Here is a 21,215-nt window from a genome sequence, read left to right as displayed (position 1 = left end):
TTTCTGCGCAAATACAATAGTACGGCAGCCTGAAACTGCTCAATTACGGTAAAGCAACACACTATGCTTTCCCCTAAGATCGTGTTAGACTATATAAGTGAAGAGAAAGTATTACAATTAGTTTTTGGAGAAGTTTGTGGTCAATGTTGGCATGGCAATGGGAAGCTGACATTGTTCTGGTCAGGAAACCTAGACATGCCTAGTCAAGAGTAAGAACCATAGAGTTGAATGGGGCCTCACTCGCCTTCTCCATGGGGTGTTTGGGCACCCTCTTTCCCTCCCCCTTCATGGTTGAGCAATTGAGCAGAAAACCTCCCTGCCCTCCTCTTTTGTCAGCGAGACCTCCCTTCGTCACACACACCTCCAACAAAAAATGGGATGATCTGATATAGCACAAGGTCAGCAATACATAGGAGGGAGGAGTGGCTTTATTTCGCACAGAGGGAAAAATGGACTTTCCCCCGCTCCAAAATAAGATGGAAAAGGGAGGGGAAGAGGCAAGATGAGCGCCGGACAGGGATGACATCATGTGAGTACCATGCTGCAAAAACACATACCAGGCATGGTGAGAATGTGATAAATCACTGGTGTGATGGAGCTCAGCTCTACCTAGTTGTGCCCATACATGGTGCCATTTTCTACAATTTATAAAGAGTTCAGAACAAACAATAGCCATCCAAATAAGCCTGTTATTAGCTGTTTTTACACCCTGGTTTCCCCCATTCTCTCTCCTTTTCCATGTTCAGTCTTCCCCTCTAAATTATTTCCTGTTGCTCTTCATACATGGTGCATGTGGTAAAATGAGAGACTCCAAGTTTCCATATCACACCCTTATCCCATCCGTACACCATTCCTAGATTCTATACCTTTTAGTCAGCAAACAGCATAAATATTCAGCACTGCTGAGTTAACTTGTTGAGCGTCATCAGAGGAGTATTTTATCGCATGCTCATTGCTGCCTACTCACGATTTTTTGTGGGTCCTTTTGTCAACGCTGTCCACCTCTCATACGCCTCCCGCTCCTTCTGGCCTTCTTTCCATCACAAAATAAGACCCCAGTAAGTTCAATTTATTTTTAGAAACTAAACTTCTGCTGTGTGCAGGAAAAATGGTGCGATAAAAATGCCTACTAAATGGGCCACATCGTTGTTGTTTACTTCCTCTTTGTCCTCCCTGAGGAAAGAGGAAGTATTGTGCGACAGAAGCGGGGGAGGTGAGAAAAGTGACAGTAGAGAACCGTAATTCCCCCTCCCCTCGTCTGATGACACTCATTATCTGTGTATTCTACAAAGTCACAGTGCAGCCAATTATTCCTGATTTTGGCTTCTTCACACCTGCAGGTTTATCACTTAATTCCTGCAACTTCATGATGATTTTCATGCCTGGATGAGCTATCACACACATAACAGCAACACCGAGAGTACGCTTACGTCTCCTCATATCCCCTCAGTTGCAAAGATTTTCAGTTGGCAGTTCTCACACTCGGTTTCGAAGCCATCAAGTGCAAGAACTTTAAGTGATATATATGTGGGTGTGTCCCAGGGTTAAAGCTAATGGAATTGGCATATGGTGAATTCAAAACCAAATCTAGCTATCTGTGTGATGAAATAGTCCTTGGATTACTAAAACATATGGCCAGATTGATTTTCAGGCATCAATTAAATGAGTGAGGGGAAATTACTGAATGACAACAACGTTCTGTGGTTGAGATACATGAACTTTGGAAATGAAGTGCTTCATATAAAAAATGCATCTTACAATATAAAACATGATGCAATATGACACACACAATGTGAGGACAGTTTTGATCCTTAATTCTGAATGACATAAAAATGCCCTATGGGCTCATACATCATTCCCATTGTCAGTCATATCAAAAGTGTGGACTTAAGGGTAGAGGAAAGAGAAAGGTATTGTACTATCAGTCCTTGTAGATGCTATTACAGCATCATCAGGGACACTTCCTGTCATGGTTACTCAAATCTGATTCAGTCATTTCTAAAGGAAAGCTGTCCTCCATGTTCACAAGGAAGTTGTCATACATTAAGTATTCATTTGAATTGTGACTACCAGTATATACATGGGCCGGTGATGAACCTTCTCAGGAATATAAAAGAGATCACCATCAAAACTGCTAGAACTGGTTTGTTGATATGGATCCATACAGCTTCCTGCATATTTGGTCTCTCCTTGGGGTCTTGGCTAAGGGGGCTGTCATGATGAGTGGCTGCACTTCAAAATTGACCACTACACCAAATGTAGAAACACCATAATGAAAGAATAGAAAAGAAGCCTGCATTTTGCTTGAACCCACTTACATAAAGAGGATTTCACTCTACGTTGGTAAAAACGTCTAGCGGAGAACATAGCACTTCAACTGGTGACTGCCTTTCTTTAAAGAATGCATAACTCTAATCTGTCTTGCATTCATGAGTTTAGTGCCCAGAAGATTTGAACATTTTCAAGCAGCTTTTCAAGTACAGGAAACAGCTTGTTGGATCCAGTGGCTACAAATGAAAAGCTTGCTTAATTAATTCCTCAGAAAGTACAGCCTTCCATTTACAAAGTTGTGGTGTGTGTGTTTTTCCTCCTTTTCAGTGGGGATTATCTGTGCTGTTGCTGTAGAGAAGCAGTTGAATAGGGTAGAACTAAACATAGTTAGAAAAAAATAATTACAGGTATTGACTTTTCTCCAACTTGTACTGGAATTAGTTTGTATTTCTTAAGAATTCAGCCTGCCTCAAAACAAACAAATCTTAAAGGAGATTCTACATACAAACTAAAGAAAGCATTGAAATCTTATAAGGGAATTATATATTTTAAACAAGTGTTTTTAGATTATAGTTTTTACTGCTTATCATTTCAGTTTTTAGATTTCTTTTACCCTCTTTGTTATCTCTTCCTAAGGAGCCAAATAGAAATAAACCTCCCCTTTCCACACATGGTGGTCTCAATCTGGATTGGGACCCTGCATGCTTACTTTAAAGTAAGAAAGAAGAAGAGGGTCAGCTGCATTGTTCATTGTTAACATAGGCCTAATCTACACCAAGCAGGATATTGCACTATGAAAGTGGTATGAAAGCAGTTTATAAAAGACAGGAGCCACACTACTGCTTTATAGTGGTATTGAAGTGCACTGACACATTGACACATACCATATACCGCTTTCATACCACTATATCCTGCTTGGTGTGGCTCCTGCCTTTTATATACCACTTTCATAGTGCAAAATCCTGCTTGGTGTCGATTAGGCCATAGTTAAGTATTACAAATATTTGACGCTTAGTTCCTCAGCCTGGAGCACTTGTTCTGATGGGTCTCACATGTAGTGGAATTATTCCATGGGTCTTTGCAGGTGTATGCAATCACATATACAGGACCCTATGCAAACACATCACTTTGTACATTGACATGTGTGAAAGAAGGAAGACCTGAAGTTGCAATCATATTGGCTATCCAAGCACAGAGAAGAATGGCACTGAATGTGTGCACAGAACTGAAGTGTTCTACTTATTAAATAAAGGGGGAGAAACTGCCCTCTCCCTCTCTCTCCTTCTCTCAGCAGACCAGTAACTTCGACCCACTTCTGACGGCTTACTTGGTTTTATATCACAGAACATTCCACTTTTGCAGCTTTCTCTTGAGCTTATTCCTTCCTATCTTGCCATTCATGGTTTTTTGAATGGTCCTATAATTTTTTTAAAAAAAAATGTAAGCAATGACTAACGTGTGTTTTGCAGCTTTGATTTTGCATCCTTTTGTCTGCTTCACTTTGCAGGGAGACAGTGTTATAAGGATTTTTAATCATCTGTATTGTGATTAGGAATATCAGAACTGGTGGGAGAAAATAATTTGCATTGCATAACCAATTTGGGAAGTATCTTTGGCCTGCAAGATTCCACATGAAATGGGAAGGCCTACTAGGTGCTGGGAGGCCTCTGCAATCCATTGGAAGATCCTAAAGGGGAGTGGGGGGGGGAATGGAATCACTCAAAGGAACATTTCAGTGGAGAAGCACACCGTAGAGTCCATGGTCCTCACATCATAGGTAACTGAAAGGAGCAAGAAGAGGGGATTCAGATAGGGTATGTGCATGACCCTGCTGGAGGACTCTCCACCTAGAGCTCTGAAAGACAGATGTTGCCATTGAACCAGCCATATCTGGAGTCCTGGGCAGAGGTGGCATCATCTGTCTCTTGGAGCTCTACCTCCTTAGAGGAGAAGGAGTCCTCCACAAGTGGTATGACACAAGGCAAATTGATAAACAGAAGCAGGCGTAGTAGCAGCTGAGAACAGAGGCCCAAATGCGAAGCAGCAATGCATCCTGGGGCAACGCATTTTGGCAAGCAGTTGGCTGGCAGGATTATGCCTCCCCTTTTTCCCCTTACATTTAGAAGCCACTTGAGGATATTAGTTCACTGTCTGAGAGTGTCATCAGATGAGCATTTTATGGCATGCTCGTGACTTGCCGCTCATGGTTCTTCGCAGGACATTTTGACAATGCAGCATTCCTCCCATGCATCTCCTGCTCCTTCTGCTCTTTTTTCTGTCACAACACACACATGGAAAATCCATTTTTTTTGGCTATAATGAACCTTGCCGCAAATTCCTGCTATGTGCGGGAGCAGCTGCCCAATTCAAGGTGCTGGTTTTAACCTATAAAGCCTTAAATGGCTTAGGACCACAATACCTGATGGAACGTCTTTCTTGACATGAACCTACCCAAACACTACATTCAACATTTAAGGTCCTCCTCCGGGTGACTACTCCAAGGGAAGCTTGGAGGGTGGCAACAAGAGAGAGGGCCTTCTCTGTGGTGGCACCCCAACTGTGGAACAATCTCCCTGACGAGGCCCACCTGGCGCCGACATTGTCATCTTTACGGCGCCAGTTCTAGACTTTTCTCCTCTCCCAGGCATTTAGCAATATGTAATGACCCTGGGTCTGTTTTTTTGGCTCATCATTTTTAATGTTGTTATAGTGGTTTTAAATGTATGTGTATTTTGCTTGTTTTTGTGGTTTTTAATCTTCGTATATTGTTTTTAAGAGTTTTATCTTATGTGAACCGCCCAGAGAGCCTTGGCTATGGGGAGGTATACAAATGCAATAATAATAATAATAATAATAATAATAATAATAATAATAATAATAATAATACCAAAAAAAAACCATACACACAACCCACTGACACAACCCCTGGAAGCAGAGGGTGCCTCCTTCAAATTGGCAACACGCTCTATTGTTCTGGATGTAGTTATCAGTGTCATGAGCTGAAGCGAGGGATTGCTCATAACAAACATGCCATCATGTCATTTATTTTTCCTGCTCTTACCAGGGAACTCACCTTTTCTCTTACTTTGCCTCTGTGGAACGAAGAAGGTTTAACTGCTAGAAACAAGGGTTAGCTACTATGTCCAACCAAAATTTATGAAGCTCTGTTTCATATTGGTAACATTGATTTCTTACAGAAAGCAATACCTAACCGGATAATGCCAGTTTAACAGGAATGTACGTGCAACACCCTGGTTTTATCAACCTGTGGATTGTCGCTTTATGTAATACATATTTTTAACGCACTCCTGCTCTACAAAATTACACACCTGTCCCGTTTTTCAATATTTCTTATTTGGAGTTAGCTGTTCTTGCTACAGCGATTAGAGGTAATCACTTAAGCATGAAACAAGGACTAGGGAGGGGTTGTAAGAATATCAAACATGTGATGATTTTACTGAGTGGCATTTCAAGAATTGTATAAAATGTAAGCATGTTGGTGTGACAGATTCAAGATCATGGACATTCTTGGATAATTTTCATCCTACTTCGCAGTGGCCTCAAAACCGGTTTACAGACACCCAAATTTTCCTCCTCCTCCTTATAACCAGTCTGATTATTCTGAGCAGCTAAATTTAGACAGGGGTTCTGCTCTGGTGATAACTCCTCCCAACATTTCTCACTGGCACCTCCACCCAATGTTTATTCCAAACCCTCATCTGTCCTTCATGCTGAAATTTACATCCCCTGTAAGACTGCATCTTTGAATCTTACTTATCTAATATACCTAGTATTTCTGGACAGAAGCAGTTATGGTTTGTCTCATTTTTTTATCTGTAACTGGTATCCTTCAATACTAAAAAAGGATATGGCTCATGCTACAAACGGGTAAATGACACCTTTCATCCTACCTCCAAAGTACAAAATGCTACTACTACAAAATAATCGGATACATTAAAAAAAATATGTGTGGGACTACAGCACAGACATCTCGTATCTTACACACACACAAATCATTGTTTTAAGCAATAAGAAGAAACTTAGCTGTGGAAATGGGAGTATATTAAAGTAATTGGAAACAAAACTTAATTGGAATCTAGCTAAAGTGATTTCTTTTTAAATGTGACACTACAATATTTCTGACAAATGTGATGGTATTACTGACCTATCATACATTTGCATGTGTAGTTTCCCCACTTGATGAAACTGTATTTCTATCCATTATTTATATTAGCTCCCCCAACCTGTTGCTCTCCAGTTGTGTGGGACTACAATCAGAATTATAGTTCAACATACCTGGGCAGGATTTACGCTACTGCTTTAAAATGGTTTATAACAGTGGTGACAACTGTTGGGACCCAGGACACATGCCATGTGCAGTTTTCAAACCATTTTCCAAGTGTCATATCCTGCTTGATGCAGGATATGGACTGGGAGAGGCTATAATCCTAAACTCTCTTACTAGTGCGCAAACCCCACTGAAAGTAGTGGGTCTTGTTTGTTAGTTCGTTAGGATTGCACTGTAAGTCTTTGAAAACATGTAATATGTAGTTTGGCCTTATCTTTGCCATGTAGTTCCTGCCTGGAGCACAGAAGTGCACAATCCTGTCACTTCTGACAGGTCTTAGGCTATGTGTGCTATGCTCAGTTTCTTATCACAATATCAATCCCTACACCAGATTGACTGGATTCACGCAACACGCCATCTACACTCACTGGTAGAGTGTGGGTTGTTGTTGAACCATGTGTTGTTTGTCTAATAATGAGTTAGTGTGTTATTTGAACCCAGGACATTTTCCACATGGTGGCTTATTAACCATGCAGTGTGGCTTATTTTTCTCGAACAGGACACCTTGGTTTGCTTTGGGTTGTTCATGGTGGTTAACAAGCCATGGTTCAACAACAAGCCACACTCAGCATTTTGTGTGAAGAGCCCCATTATGTCACCTGCTTCCAGATTCCTAGCACTCTTTGACTTCTGTAAAAGGCAGCTGAACCAATACATGATTTCTGTTACCATGTCTGAAGAAGCCCACCAAAAGCTGTACTCCGCTGTTGTTTTCTCAGGGCACATTGGTTCATGGGGCAGAGGAGCAGCTCCCATTCCTATCCAAGAGCATATGGGTAGTACTCAGTCTTGTCCCAATGCTAGCACTAATTACGCTGTGTTAGTGTAAACCAATGCTTGTGCAAAGTAATATGTTCAATGGGGGAAAAGCAGTGGTTTGCCACCTAAATTTCTGTTTGTTTACACTAGTGCAACATCAACAGTGCTAGTGCTGGGGCACCATTGGATACTGACCCATGTGTCATCATTGCTATGCATTCAGTGCCTGTTATAAATTAAATGGGTCTATATTTACTAGGTAAATGTGCCAAGGATGAGCTCTGTTTCTTATGGTGTATTTAATACAACATAGAAAAATAATCAATGAATGGTCTTTCAATACAGTACAATGGAACACACACACCATGCCCAGAAACCAGATTTTCTCTGAGATGGCCTGCCCATAGCAAAGGTTTAGTTTATGTATTTCAATTGATGCAAGAGAAGCAGGTACAGTTGAAGTAACAAAACACATGTAGCAAACAAAACAGACCTCAAATGGAGGCTGAATAAATAATGATCCTGTTGAGGTTGTGTGCTACGTTTTCCAGTAATGTATTCCCATTATGCATTTGAATCAGTATAGATAGGCTGTGTGCCTAGCTAAGTATTTAACACATTACACTGAATGGAATATCCTGAGTTTACAAAGTGGTGTAAAACACACACACACACACACACTGATAAAAGAAAAGCTTTCACCTGGTTGTTTTGATACAAGCACACTAACAAAACAATATCCCACCATTTTTCAGTAAAGAAAATGAGTGTTCAGTGCTTTATTGAAGGCAAAACTTTCTGTTGGGGGTTTATTGGGCTGGTAATTGTGCTATGTTATTGGAAGTAATAGAAGAACAATGTGTGTGTTTCCTTGTTTAACTAGCAATTATACAGCTCCTAAGAAGGGATAGGCATGTCCTCACCCATTCAAACTAGATATAAACTTGGCATTTTGAATGCTTAAATGGAAGGAACAGTCAAAAAGTCCAAGTTAATCTCCATTCCTTCTTCCTTTACCCAAGCCAAAAACAATACTTGAGGAAGGGGAGGAACTAATACACAGACAAGGGCTCTTATCCAGACAAGAGGCACCCCATGGGTCATCTCCCCAGCTGCAAAGGATATTCAGGCATCCCTTGCAGTATCTCCTAGTAGGAAGGAGGTCTTCTGTTGTTTCTTTTCCCCAAGCTAAGACCTTTGTGACTGGGGGACAGCTAAGAAGTGGTGGATATGGTGGAGGCAGGGTCAGCCCCCTAATTCAAGTCAGACCCAATACAAAGGATAGTGGACCTGATTTGAATTGTTAGGGCTGGCCTATTGAAGTGAAGGAAGTTTGTAGTTTAAGCTTCCCTCTCTCAAACACACCTCCCATACTTAAAGCTAGTAAGAAATCTCTCCCTTTCAATCTCCAATTATTTTCTATTTTGCTCATTTTAAGGGACCCCAAGTGTTTTTGAAAAGCCCACAAAAGCTTGCCATTTGGCATGGGTTTGCTGCTGTTTCTTCTTGAAAACAGCCTTCCTTCCTCCTATTAACAGGGCTGAACTGACATAGGAATTGTCTACATGAAGACATAGCTGAGAGCAAGTGAAGCTAATGCCCTCACACTAATTTTGCCATGCAGCCAAATCTCAATGGCTATGTGGTGATGCCGCTGTTGTTAGGAAGAAGGGAAATAATGGTGCTGAGGCTGCAGCCATCTGGGGCTATGAAGAGTTCATACCGGACTATTATTTCCTGAATGGCAGGGTGTGTGTGTGTGAGGGAGAGCGAGAGAGAGTGAGAGTAAAAAGCACTCTGCTACGTATTCCATCCTTTCATGAACCATGAAAAGTTTCCAGGGTGGGGGCCAGGGAGGTTATTTTTCAGGGAGAAAATATGTTTGCAAAACCCACCCCTTTGTTTTGGCTTTAGCCCCACACAGTGTTTGCATTGTATAACGGAGAAAGAAACAAAAGCTGCAGAGCCTTTTCAAGATTGAAAGTGTTGTCAGAGCACAGGGAAGCTGCATGTGAAGGTGCATAAATAATTCATTTTCTCTCTTTGTTTCCATTTATACCATTGTTTATTTTTTCAAAGTCGCTGGGCTTTTCTTTTTTTTTTCTTTTTTTGGTTTGCTTTTCTTTTCCCCCCTTTTTTTTAAAAAAAAGAAAAGAAAGAAAGAACGATTATATACCCTAACTGCCAATTTATTTTATCAGTCATATTAATCTGCATTTGCCAAAGGTAATTGGTCCATGTTGTTCTTGACATGTAATGTATGTACTAATATTTAAATCTTGACTGTATTAATATAGAAGTGATAGAGGAGGCTTTTACGGAGGGAAAGGGGTTAGGAATGATGGTGTCAATAGATATATAACAATGAGCTGAGTTTAAGGCCAACAATTTGAGGAAAGGGGGAATTATACTGGGGAGGCTTTTATGGTGGGAATGTGTTTAGGAATGATGCAGACAAAATAATAATAATAATAATAATCCTTGCTTATGAATCCTTGTTTCAGTGCCCATCATACTGATGGCGCTAAGCCAATGCTCAGTATTAGATATGTTTCATTGACCACCATGGCTCAATGCAAACCATGATTTGCACCCTAAAACCAGCATCCGAAATGGGCACTTCCTCCTTCCGCCCAGAACAAATCCCCCTGCTTCTTTCCCTTGTTGGCTTTAACCATGGTCTAACATGGAATCTATGGAGACACTAAGCATGATTAATGCGAACCATTTCCCCCATTTCTATCACAGGCCTAGCAAGCAGATGCAAATGCTGGGGGTTGAGGGGGTGGCAGCGGCCAGGTAGAACAGTGAACGAGCAGCAGCAAGTTGTTGGAGGACAGAACTGTGTGTGAAAAAGTGAGAGGACTTGAGCTCTGACCCCCTAAACTAACCTACTCCTTTAGGTGTGGGAGAAAACACTGCCCTTTTTCAAGTGTTAAAATAACATTCAGTACAGTCAGCATTTGAGCTTGGTTTGAGGGATGGGAGTACCCTCGCGTCCTTCCTCTGAGGCTCCAAAATGTCTTGGAGATGGTTGTGTGGATACCAAAATGGCTAGATATGCTAGTGTGTGTGTGTGTTTGTGTTTTCTTGCATGGAGGTTTTCACATGGGGGACTCAAGGGAGCTTTCAAAAATAGCATCCCCACCTGCAGCTTGAAGTAGCTCTAAGGTAGATTTACAAACCTCGGCATGAGGAAACGTGGTTAATGTTAACCAAGATTGGTGTCAATACACATTTAATAATGAGTTGAGTTTAAGGCCAACAATCAGAGGAAAAAGGGAATAACCAAAGTTGTCTGAGCAGTGTGTAGGTAATACTTTTGGGTTGGAAGAGTGAAGAGCATTCCCCCGATCATGCCTGTTTATCCAGATAGACTGATTTTAGCTCTCCATTGTCCCTGAACTACCTCTAACTAAGGGTGAATTTTCTGGACAGTGTTTTAGAAAGTTTGATCATTCCTCCACGTTCCATGGCTGTGCTTCTTTGTGGTGACACTACACATTTCAGTGACTGAAATTGTATAATGCCTGAAATATACCTTTGTGTAGTTTTCACAACAAAGCAGCATATTAATATAGTCAATACTTTATGTGCACATTCAGCAAACACAGGAACATAGGAAGGTGCCTTATACTCAGTCAGACCATTGGCCCACCTAGCCCAGTATTATTGACACTGACTAGCAGCAGCTTCCCAGGGTTTCAGGCAGGGTTCTTTCCTCACCCTACCCTGGAGAAGCTGGGGATAGAACCTAGGACTTCCTGCATGCCACAGCTTGCCACAGCTCTTCCCAAAGATAGTCAGTGTGTGTTAGTTATGGGACCAAGTATCAGGCTTGTCCCACCTTCCAAGCATTCAGCGTAATATATAATGTGATGTTTATGTTCACAAACCTGCACTCCAATATGCACAATCTTGTACTTCTTGATTTTGAAAGTCAAGAATTGAGCAATATTTTGTTTTTCACATCAGAATGATGTATGCCTGGCCCATTTAGTTCGAACTAGGCAATTGCTTCTTTGCTGTGGCCACAACCAAAAACAACAACACAATATTTACTCAAAGCGAGTCACAAATAAGTGATATGGAAATTTCTTCCAAGATTGAGGTTTTGATCAACAACATACTGAGTGATCCATTCCAGAATAAATAAATGCTTAGGCTGTGGTCTATGGACACTTGCACCAGTACATGATGTTATACTAACCTAGTGCTTACTCTGGCAAATGTACCAGCAAGAATATTCAGGCTGGGTGTGTTAATATTGCTCTGATTTTAACATTAGAGACACTGAATGGAGTTCAAAGCCTGCTGAAACAAATGGCCAAACTTCCACTGGGCAGCTCAATCATTATTAATACAGAGAAAAATTAGGCTAGGATTCAACAAGGAATATACTGGTCCTATTTACTCCTTGTTTTATGTACAGCTCTGTCTTTTTTACTGCAGCATAAATGAATCATAGAATTATTGAATAGTAGAGTTGGAAGGGGGCTACAAGGCCATTGAGTCCAACCCCCTGCTCAATGCAGGAATTTATTTATTTATTTATTTATTACATTTTTATACCGCCCATAGCCGAAGCTCTCTGGGCAGTTCACAAAAATTAAAACCATAATAAAACAACCAACAGGTTAAAAGCACAAATACAAAATACAGTATAAAAAGCACAACCAGGATAAAACCACGCAGCAAAATTGATATAAGATTAAAATACAGAGTTAAAACGGTAAAATTTAAATTTAAGTTAAAAGTAAGTGTTAAAATACTGAGAGAATAAAAAGGTCTTCAGCTGGCGATGAAAGGAGTACAGTGTAGGCGCCAGGCGGACCTCTCTGGGGAGCTCATTCCACAATCGGGGTGCCACAGCGGAGAATCCACCTTAAAGCATCCCTGACAAATGCCTGTCCAGCTGCCTCTTGGAGGCTTCTAGTGTGGGAAAGCCCATGACCTCCCTAGGGAATTGTTTCCATTGTCATACTGCTCTAACAGTCAGAGTGTTTTTCCTGATGTCCAGGAAAAAACATTGATGGTGGTGTCTTCAAATGCAATTGATGGTGGTGTCTTCAAATGTCTTCCTGTGTGCTCCTCCTGTGACTGTAGCTAAATTGTGTTCTTTTATTTAGAGCCAGAGGGAAATTCCCCTTTTAATGCCTCCTTGGTCCCCCTCCCTTTATGTTTTTATGCACAACAAGCCTTAGCTGTAAATTGTTTATGATCTGATGTAGATGAGTACATCTTGGAAGTTTGATGGATGTTCCTAACTTCCTTTGTATTCTTTGTACAGAGGAACTCAAAGAGAAGCTAAAAGAATATGTTGATGAGGTGAACACACGGAAGCCTGGGTTCATCAAGGTGGTTCGACACAACAAGCAAGAGGGGCTGATTCGGTCTCGCGTTAGTGGCTGGAGGGCAGCCACAGCTCCGGTAGTTGCACTCTTTGATGCACATGTAGAATTCAACGTGGGATGGTATGTGTCTTGCTGCTTCTGGATTGGTGTCATTTCATAGAATTTGTTTCCCACTATTCAAACTGCAGAGGCGTTACATAGAGATCCTCTAATGCTGTTTTAAATCTAGTAAAATTTCCAAGGACAACATCTGTCTATCCAATTCCATGTAAGTTTGGCCATTGCTTTCAGAGGGTTCAAGAACACACTTAAAACATACTTAGATCTGAGCCAAAACAGGGGATGCTTTTCAAGAAAGCTTTCAGAAGTTGTGAGAAGCACCCCGTTTTGCTGATGGTGTATGTGAAAAGAAGTAAAGGTCTCTGGCCATTCAGAGGGAGCACAAAGGCTCCTATCGTTTCTCTCTGAGTTAAGGAAATCTCAAATGCTATATGGTATCATGACATCATCAAGCTGACTACATGATCCCCAACTGGTTGGCATTAGGTAGCCAGGGATAAACACATTAAAAATTTGGTGGCAAAGTTACAGCCAATCAGGGATGTAAAAATAAACCAGCTAAGCAAGGGTTTTCTCACATAATGGATTGTCCTCCTTGTCCCTTCTCTCCTAAATATTCACTTAAGAAAATTCAGCATTGCATTAGTTATGGCATGTCAGTGTAATTTTCAATGGTAACATAGTGATTGGGAAGATAGGCACTCAGAGGTACAAACTGCAGCACTGTCACAAGCTACATTGAAATGTACCATCTCGATTGCCACCTATATAAATGTAGCCTGATTGGTTGGAACTATTTGAAAAACCACTGCCTAATGTAACAGATCAGACCATTGGACCATTAAGAAACAATATCTGAAAGCGCTTAGCACTGTGTGCAGCACCTTAGTGAGTGGCATACAGGCACTTCTGAAAAAGGTAGCCAGTCTGAACAGCTAGAATGAAGAGTGGTTTGAAACATTGAAGCATGCTAAAGTATCTAGTAGAGCTTAACTGATAGAATTAAATGTACGTGAATGGCTGAGGAAACTGCTGTATTTGTACTGTTCTATTGCTGCTCTCAGACATTTTTGCCTGCATATAATTCCTGCTAAAAGAATAAGAAATTATTGTTTGTCAAGTAGACATTAAGGATGGGCTTCACCTAGGTGGGAGAGAGAGAGAGAGAGATAGCCTGCGAAGTTTGGAAGTACAAAACTGATACTTCTTACAATGACTGTAGAAGTGCAATGTAATTTTAGTACAATTACAGAGCTTTATTCCTATGCATTTACTAAAGTTATGAAAAGGTAGAAGATAAGGGCTATTATATGTAGCAAAAGCTGATGAGAGGAGAAATGCAAACAGAAAAAATTAGGACATTGGAGAAGAAAAGACAAAACCTGAGACTTTAAAGCTGTTTAGATTGTTTTAAACTTTTGTATATTTGCATTTTCATGCTGTCTTTTATGTTGTTAGAAATAATAATAATAATAATAATAATAACAACAACAACAACAACAACAACAACAACAACTTTGCAACAAAAAGTTCAGAGAAATAGAAGTTCCTATGTGCTGCTAAGGAATTGGTTGGAAAGAACACGAGGAAAAGAGGCATTCTTCCTACCTTCTCATATTTTCAACCCAGCACATGGAGTTTTCCCACTTGAGAGCAAAGGCTAGACTGCGCCATAAAATTCTAGGCATTTTTGAATTGCTGCTCTGTATAGGTGCAGTTGCCATATGTATATCTGGATAAATGTCCACTCAGAGAACATCAGTTGCAAGTAAGCAAGCTGTCTCTTCAAGTGGAAACTGCCCATTACGATGTTTTGTTTGCAGTGCATCAACAGCTAGAATAATCTCAGTAGCCCTGAGCATTTATCTCACCTTTCACACAAGATTCCTGCATCTGAAAATGTGCATATTCTAAGCCAGGATATTAGCTTGGTTCCCTTTGATTTCACTAAGCTTTGCGGCCACACAGGTCATTTTCAGTCAAAGAGTTTGAATGAATTGCAAGGGAGTTGCGGCTTATGGCCTTGAGTGTTGAGGCTGTGCTGTTGAAATGTTTTAAATATGAAGCCATCAGAAAACTTAATATTTCATTGTGTGTGTGTGGTCTGGTGATATCGCTGGAAGAAGCCTTATCCATAGACACAAAGGGAATGTGTGCAGCAGTTGCATCACTCAGATGACATGAATGTGGGAAATATTCTGGGCAGATGGGCTCCTTACTTCATATTTTGGACAGAAAAGCATTCATCAGCATTCCCACATACAGAAGATTGGTGTGGGGTGTGCGGACTAGATGTCTATAGCTAAGAAACAAGAGGTAAGCTAGGTGGATCCTGTAAGCAAGACTCTACTCTGCTGTCTGTTCTTCCATCCCTCCTTCCACCCTGCTGATCCAACCATCAGACATCCTTCTGGAAGGACCAAACCCGATCCCAGCAAAAGGGAACACACATCATAGGCACTCTTAAATATACGCTTTTCCAGCATGATAGCGCCATAAACTCCAAAGACCAGAAAAATGGATAGTGTGGGCTGTATGAGTTTTTCAGACCTAAGCTATTGTACTGGCTTTTGGTTTGATTCAATTATTCAAAGAAGGAGTGGCAGAGCCCAGCACAGTCCTTCACCTCTCACCCAAACTGTGCCAAATAGAAATCAGCAGATGATCAGAAGGATTGATGGTAACAACATAAGAAGCTCCCAAAAGGACTATCTAGGCCAGCGGTCGGATGGCGATGGGAACCGTACAAGTAGGATGCAAGCACAACAGCACCTCCCTGCTCATGTTCCCCGACAACTGGTATTAAGAGACATGCTGCCTTTGATACTGGGGGTAATATTGACTAATAGCCATTGATAACCTCATCCTCCATTATTACAGATGGGCAAGAATTCCTTTTCAGTTCAATTTTGATAAGAACTTACCAGCTCTCCATGTTAGGACAAAAAGAATGTGAGATTTAAAAAGACCTGAATGTGGGAGAAACTGACAGATGTAAACACCCAGTCCCAGGGTTTTAAGTGCTTGGCTATTAAAAGCCTGGGTCTGAATCCCTATGTACTCAGCCATGTTAGGGCTTAATTAGGTTACCACCTCTTTTTTCTTACAGGCTCCTCACCTATAACCACTATGTGGTAGCCAAGTACTTCATGGTCTCCTCCAAGCTGGGAATTGCTGTACCTTTTGAATTTGGCTGGTGTGGATGGATACGCATTTACCCAAATACGAAGTTCTTCATATTCGGCAGAGATAGAACTTGAAATTGAAAATATTTGAATGCATGAGAAAGCAAAATTGACAGATTCACCCATCCCTATATTGTCTTATCCCTTTTAAAGATATCTAAGTTGTGACCATCATCACATCTTCTGGTGGCAAATTCCACAGTATTAACCATGACTGTGTGGGGAGAAAAATCCCTTTGTCTGTCCTGAGATTCCCACACACAACCTCAGGTGCCTAACCACTTTCTCCACAGTTTATCTTATTTTTATATTATCTTCTTTTTTAAAAAAAATGTACTATGCAGAATATAGACAACAATTGACTGTATGTCATGATTTAAATATTATTAGGCAGGCTGTTTAGATAACAAGGATCTTACAAAGTTCACAAAGATGCCCATGTAAGAGTGCATTAATCAAGAGTGCATTAAGCAGCAGCTTCAGGGCTGACAGTCTCTAATATCCATGACAAGTGCACAGGGTTATGTATAAGGAGGCTTCTTCTAAGAATGTTACAACCTATGCCCCATTTTTTTTGCTATTGCACACACTGCCCTGGGAGGAAATGTAGCCAGTCCCATGGTACATTCAACATGCAATTGTTGTATGGCTGTCAATGTTTCCAAATCTAAGATGGATCTTGAACTCCTCAGTATCCTACTTCTGTGTGTGTGTTGGTGGTGGCAGCTCATGTGTATGTATGTCATATGTATAAACACGTTTGCTATTAAGAACTATCTGGTAAACTGATGCAACTTATAATACGAATTTTAAAGTTATGACTTTCTAAGGCTGCAATTCTATAGACCAGGAGTAGGCAACTTCTGAGGCTCAGGGGGGCACACTGCCCCTGAAACCAACAGTGGCTGCACCCAACTCCCTGCCACCAAATTTGTCACTGCTGCCACATTTGCTGCTAAATTTGCCATCACAGCAGCAGCAGAAATCGGACCAATTTAGCAGTGGGAAAAGGCGTGTGGGGAGCACACCTCTCGTTTCCAAGCATAATTGCCTTCCGTAACTCTGCAACTCTGCTTGGAAACAAGGCACATTTTCCCAACCTAGCTTGTTTCCATATTAATTTTTTTGCAATTTTTGTTGCTGTCACAGCAGATTCAGTGGTAGCAGGGGAACATAGCAAGTGTGTGCATGTGTGTAAAAAATGGCTGGGGAGGGGAGCATCCACAGCCATGCTCTCCACCCCTGCTGGACACAGTTACCACAATGGGGCTTACTTCTGAGTAGCCATGCATTGGATTGCACTATTAGTTTTAAAACAAGACACTAAATGTGATACATTGTACTTAGCTGTATTTTGAAAAATAATTTAATCAATAAATCAACATACATAGTGTGTCAAATCAATGACTCAAATCAATGATCTAAATTGAGATATTTTGCCTGGCAAATGAAAGCTGTCCAGCCTAGTCAAACACAATAAAAAAAAGGACCTCATAGGTATTATAAGTAAATTATATTTCATGTTGTGGCCCTATCCTGAACCTGTTGTAATTTTGTCTGTGGCTCATTCTAAACACTTGGTGGCCGCCATGTGATTACCCACATGAGAGTATGGTACATTGGCGGCCTCAGTGAGTTTGTAACTGAGATGGGATTGCATGGAACAATGTAATGGCCAACTACAAATGCCAGTTGGCTGAAAGAGATAATGGCTGGGTATGTAGAGTGTCATTTCCTCATGAATGAAGGCCAATTCACACAATATACATTTTCAGCACAAGTGCTCGCATAGGTGAATCCAGTTTGTAATCCAGACAGTAGGAGATACAGCAGGCCATGGCCTCTATGATCTCGGAGTCACAATTTTCTAGCTGTGAAGACCCTGGAAATTGTTGTTGCCTGTAACGGTGCTGGTTTCCTACATATTTATCCCTACCCTTCAGGAAACCTGTCCTTGTGCTTTTGGATGTAGAGTACACGGCAAGGAGCAGAGTTTTTAGGAAGGCTTCAGCATGGACAATGTTTTCAAATCAAGCCCTGTACACAACAGAGGCTTCAATGCTGCCAGATGCATTGTCCAATGTAATTACCTCTCTTCATCAATTACAGTGCATATAGCATAAAAATTAATGTCATGGGAGGAGTTTGTTACATAATAACTAGTACCCCTTTGCTACTGGAGTTTTGTCAGAAGGTATAATTAAGTCTTTGCCATTAAGAACTCCAATTCTCCTATATCTGATCGCTGCTGCAGATTTAGTTAGCTACATTGGCACCCACCAGCTACTTCTAATTATTTGGCCATCTCACCTGACTAATTATTTAGACATCCTAAATTAAGATCTCCCCCCACCTTTTCTGATTTCTGTTTTGACAGAAGGCTGCCTCTTTAAAGGGGTCCTTAGGATAGTTTTATTATTTACTCTGATCTTCTTGATGTCCTTGATCATTTGATAGCCTAGGGTCATCCTTTTAGTTTAATACCAAAGCATGATATTTGTCACCGATAAGAAAATCCTAATTTCTTTTATCAGTGGGGCAAGACAGTGTCAAGGAAGCCTGCTAAACTGAAAATCTGTGGTGTGTACAAGCTCTAAAGATCTTTGTGAAGTTAAAGTTTCAGATTGAAATCAGTTAAGGTTCTGACTGAATAATGATTTACCCAGTATAGATACACACACATTCCCTCATATATGTGGGTCAAGGAAAGTAGGAGGGAAGGAATAAGCTGGTATGTTTAACTGTCGAAACAATCTGATCATCTCCTCTTTCCTTAGGGCAGAACCAGTACTGACCAGGATCAAGGAAAACAGAAAAAGAGTCATTTCTCCATCATTTGATAACATCAAGTATGACAATTTTGAAATAGAAGAGTACCCTCTATCAGCACAAGGTTTTGACTGGGAATTATGGTGTCGATACTTAAATCCACCCAAATCATGGTGGAAGCTGGAAAACACTACGGCTCCTATAAGGTAATGTATAAATTTGAGCCACATTGGGTGAAGGGCAGAGCATAAGAGTAAATTAGTAAATGTTATAGCATCTCTAGCTGTAGCTACTCTGACTCTGTATGCTAGATCTGAGGTGGGCAACTTCTGGGGGCTGAGAGGCCACAGTGTCCCTTGAGAACTCACCAGAAGCTGCACCCCACTTCTGCTGCCACTGAAATTGCTATTGCCATTGAAATTGGAGCTGAATGTGCCAGGACAGCAGCAAAAATGCTGTTATATTGCAAGGAAACAAGGCAAGAAAGGATTGTGTGCTTTGTTTGCAAGAGCAATTCTGCTTCTAAGATGCCTGCTTGCCTTGATTCCTTACAAAATTGCTCCGTGTTTTGCCACCACAGCAAATTTGGTGGAGGAGACACAGAGGGGTGGGAGGGCACATGTGGGTCATGGGACATGTGTTGCCTACCCCACACTAGATGGATACTTACACAATAGTCAGTATGGCACAAGTTCAACCTACCAGGTTTTGCAAGACTAAGACTAAGGTTGTGTTTTTCATCCTCTTTAATTGTAGCTTGTTCTAAGTGATGTCACATTCACTATCCAATCAGTTGCCTGCAAGTGACACAGAACCAGCAATAGTAAATTGGCTGGGGGAAGTATCAACTTTTTCATCATCAGTCTCTTAAGAATTGTGTAACTGTTGTTCAGAATCCAAACAGCGCAAGAGATGGAAACTGGAGGGAAGGCATCTACATTCTCTGCAATCAATGAAATACAAGGGAGCCCACATTTCAACTGTCTACACACAGTCATAGCAGAATAGCAAGAATTCACTTTCATTTTGAAGGGACCAGGTTCATATCTGTTTTTAAATGAGAGAAATTGGACCCTCTTACAGAACTTTCCCGAGCGTTTCTGAACTAAGTAAGGAATAAGATCTCTGGTCCATCTAGATTATTGTTACCACTGACTAGCAGCAGCTCTGCAGGGTTTCATAGAGGAGACTTTCTGCTGTAGAGATGACTTTAAAAGGAGATTGGGCAAATTCATGGAGGATACTACTGGAGTTTTGCATTTTATTATTCTAGCTTTTGTAATTTTCCCAGTGAATGTTAGTTATTGGGTAGATTTAAAATATAATGAATGAATGAATGAATGAATGAACAAATGTAACTCCTGCTAAAGGATTAGGACGGCATGTCTCTGAATACCCTGGGGAACAACAGTGGGAGAGGGCTGTTTTTATCATGTCCTCCTTCTGGGCTTCTCAGAGGCCTTTGGTCTGATCCAGCTGGACTATTCATATATTCCTACAATATCAAATGACCCAGGTAGATATGGGTGTCATTTAGCTAATACCCTGTGACCCACAGCACACAATGAAGCATTATCAACTTCAGTATAGGTGTGTATGTGTGTGTGTGTGTGAGAGAGAGAGAGAGAGAGAGAGGAAGAGAGAGTTAAATGATGTAGAGCTGCTTTGACTACTTATACAGTAGCCAGCACACTGTAAAGGAAGGCTACAACCAGTAGTTGTTGTTTTTAAAAAGGTGAAAATATGCAAATTTACAAGAAGAGCAAACTTTTTTCCTTAAGAATATATCTTGCAATCTGTCTGTGCTGTGATCGAAAGTGAAAAATGTACTTTTTCTATGCATAGCATTAATGTTTTGAAGCACAATGTTTGAAGCAACATAAGGAATGAGTGACATTTTCTTTATCACAAAGTTCAGCAGAAATAGTCTCCCATAGTTCTGAAGTGGCATTTGATTTTCAACACTGAGATACTGATCTACAAGTGAGGGGAGATTTTAGGGTCTATGATTTTAGAAAATGTATGATCTCATCAGGAACAGATGCCTCAGTTTATCACAGCTTGATTATTATTGCCCTGGTGAATGCAAACTGGTTTCTCCTCCACCATAGCAACCCCCTGTCTCCTTTAATTAGTATCCTGTTGTCCCCAGGGCTCTTCTTTGGCTCACATAATGACAAAAGTGACATTTTTCTATTTGCCAGCCTGCATGACAAAGTATGAACTAGGCTAAAAGACAGATTAATTATTCTATTCCTAACTGCTCTATAAATACTATGTGGCCCATTGTCAACCAATTCAAATGTCATTCAAAACTAGCAATGCCTATCAATTCCCAAGCATCTCCCCGCCCCCTCCATCCTCATTGCATGCCACTATTTGAGGTCATGGCATGGTGGGATATACATTGAAACCAATGTTGTGTCCAGTAAGCAATGGAGCCACCATGCCTTGGGTCCATCACATTGC

At 40.9% G+C, this 21,215-nt stretch overlaps 1 protein-coding gene across 1 annotated transcript in view; it reads left to right on the top strand.

The window, feature by feature from the left end:
• Positions 1 to 21,215, top strand: part of GALNT18 (polypeptide N-acetylgalactosaminyltransferase 18) — a 349,029-nt gene that overhangs the window by 235,520 nt on the left and 92,294 nt on the right. Inside the window, exons 4-5 of the mRNA XM_063117285.1 lie at positions 12,669 to 12,852; positions 18,755 to 18,952. Of these exons, the coding sequence (XP_062973355.1) occupies positions 12,669 to 12,852; positions 18,755 to 18,952 (382 nt within the window). The remainder of the gene's footprint in view (positions 1 to 12,668; positions 12,853 to 18,754; positions 18,953 to 21,215) is intronic.

This window comes from Elgaria multicarinata, chromosome 2, assembly GCF_023053635.1.
Source record: "Elgaria multicarinata webbii isolate HBS135686 ecotype San Diego chromosome 2, rElgMul1.1.pri, whole genome shotgun sequence".
Classification (NCBI taxonomy): domain Eukaryota; kingdom Metazoa; phylum Chordata; class Lepidosauria; order Squamata; family Anguidae; genus Elgaria; species Elgaria multicarinata.
Note: the sequence above shows the minus strand (reverse complement) of the source record. Positions and strands in the feature narration are given on the sequence as shown.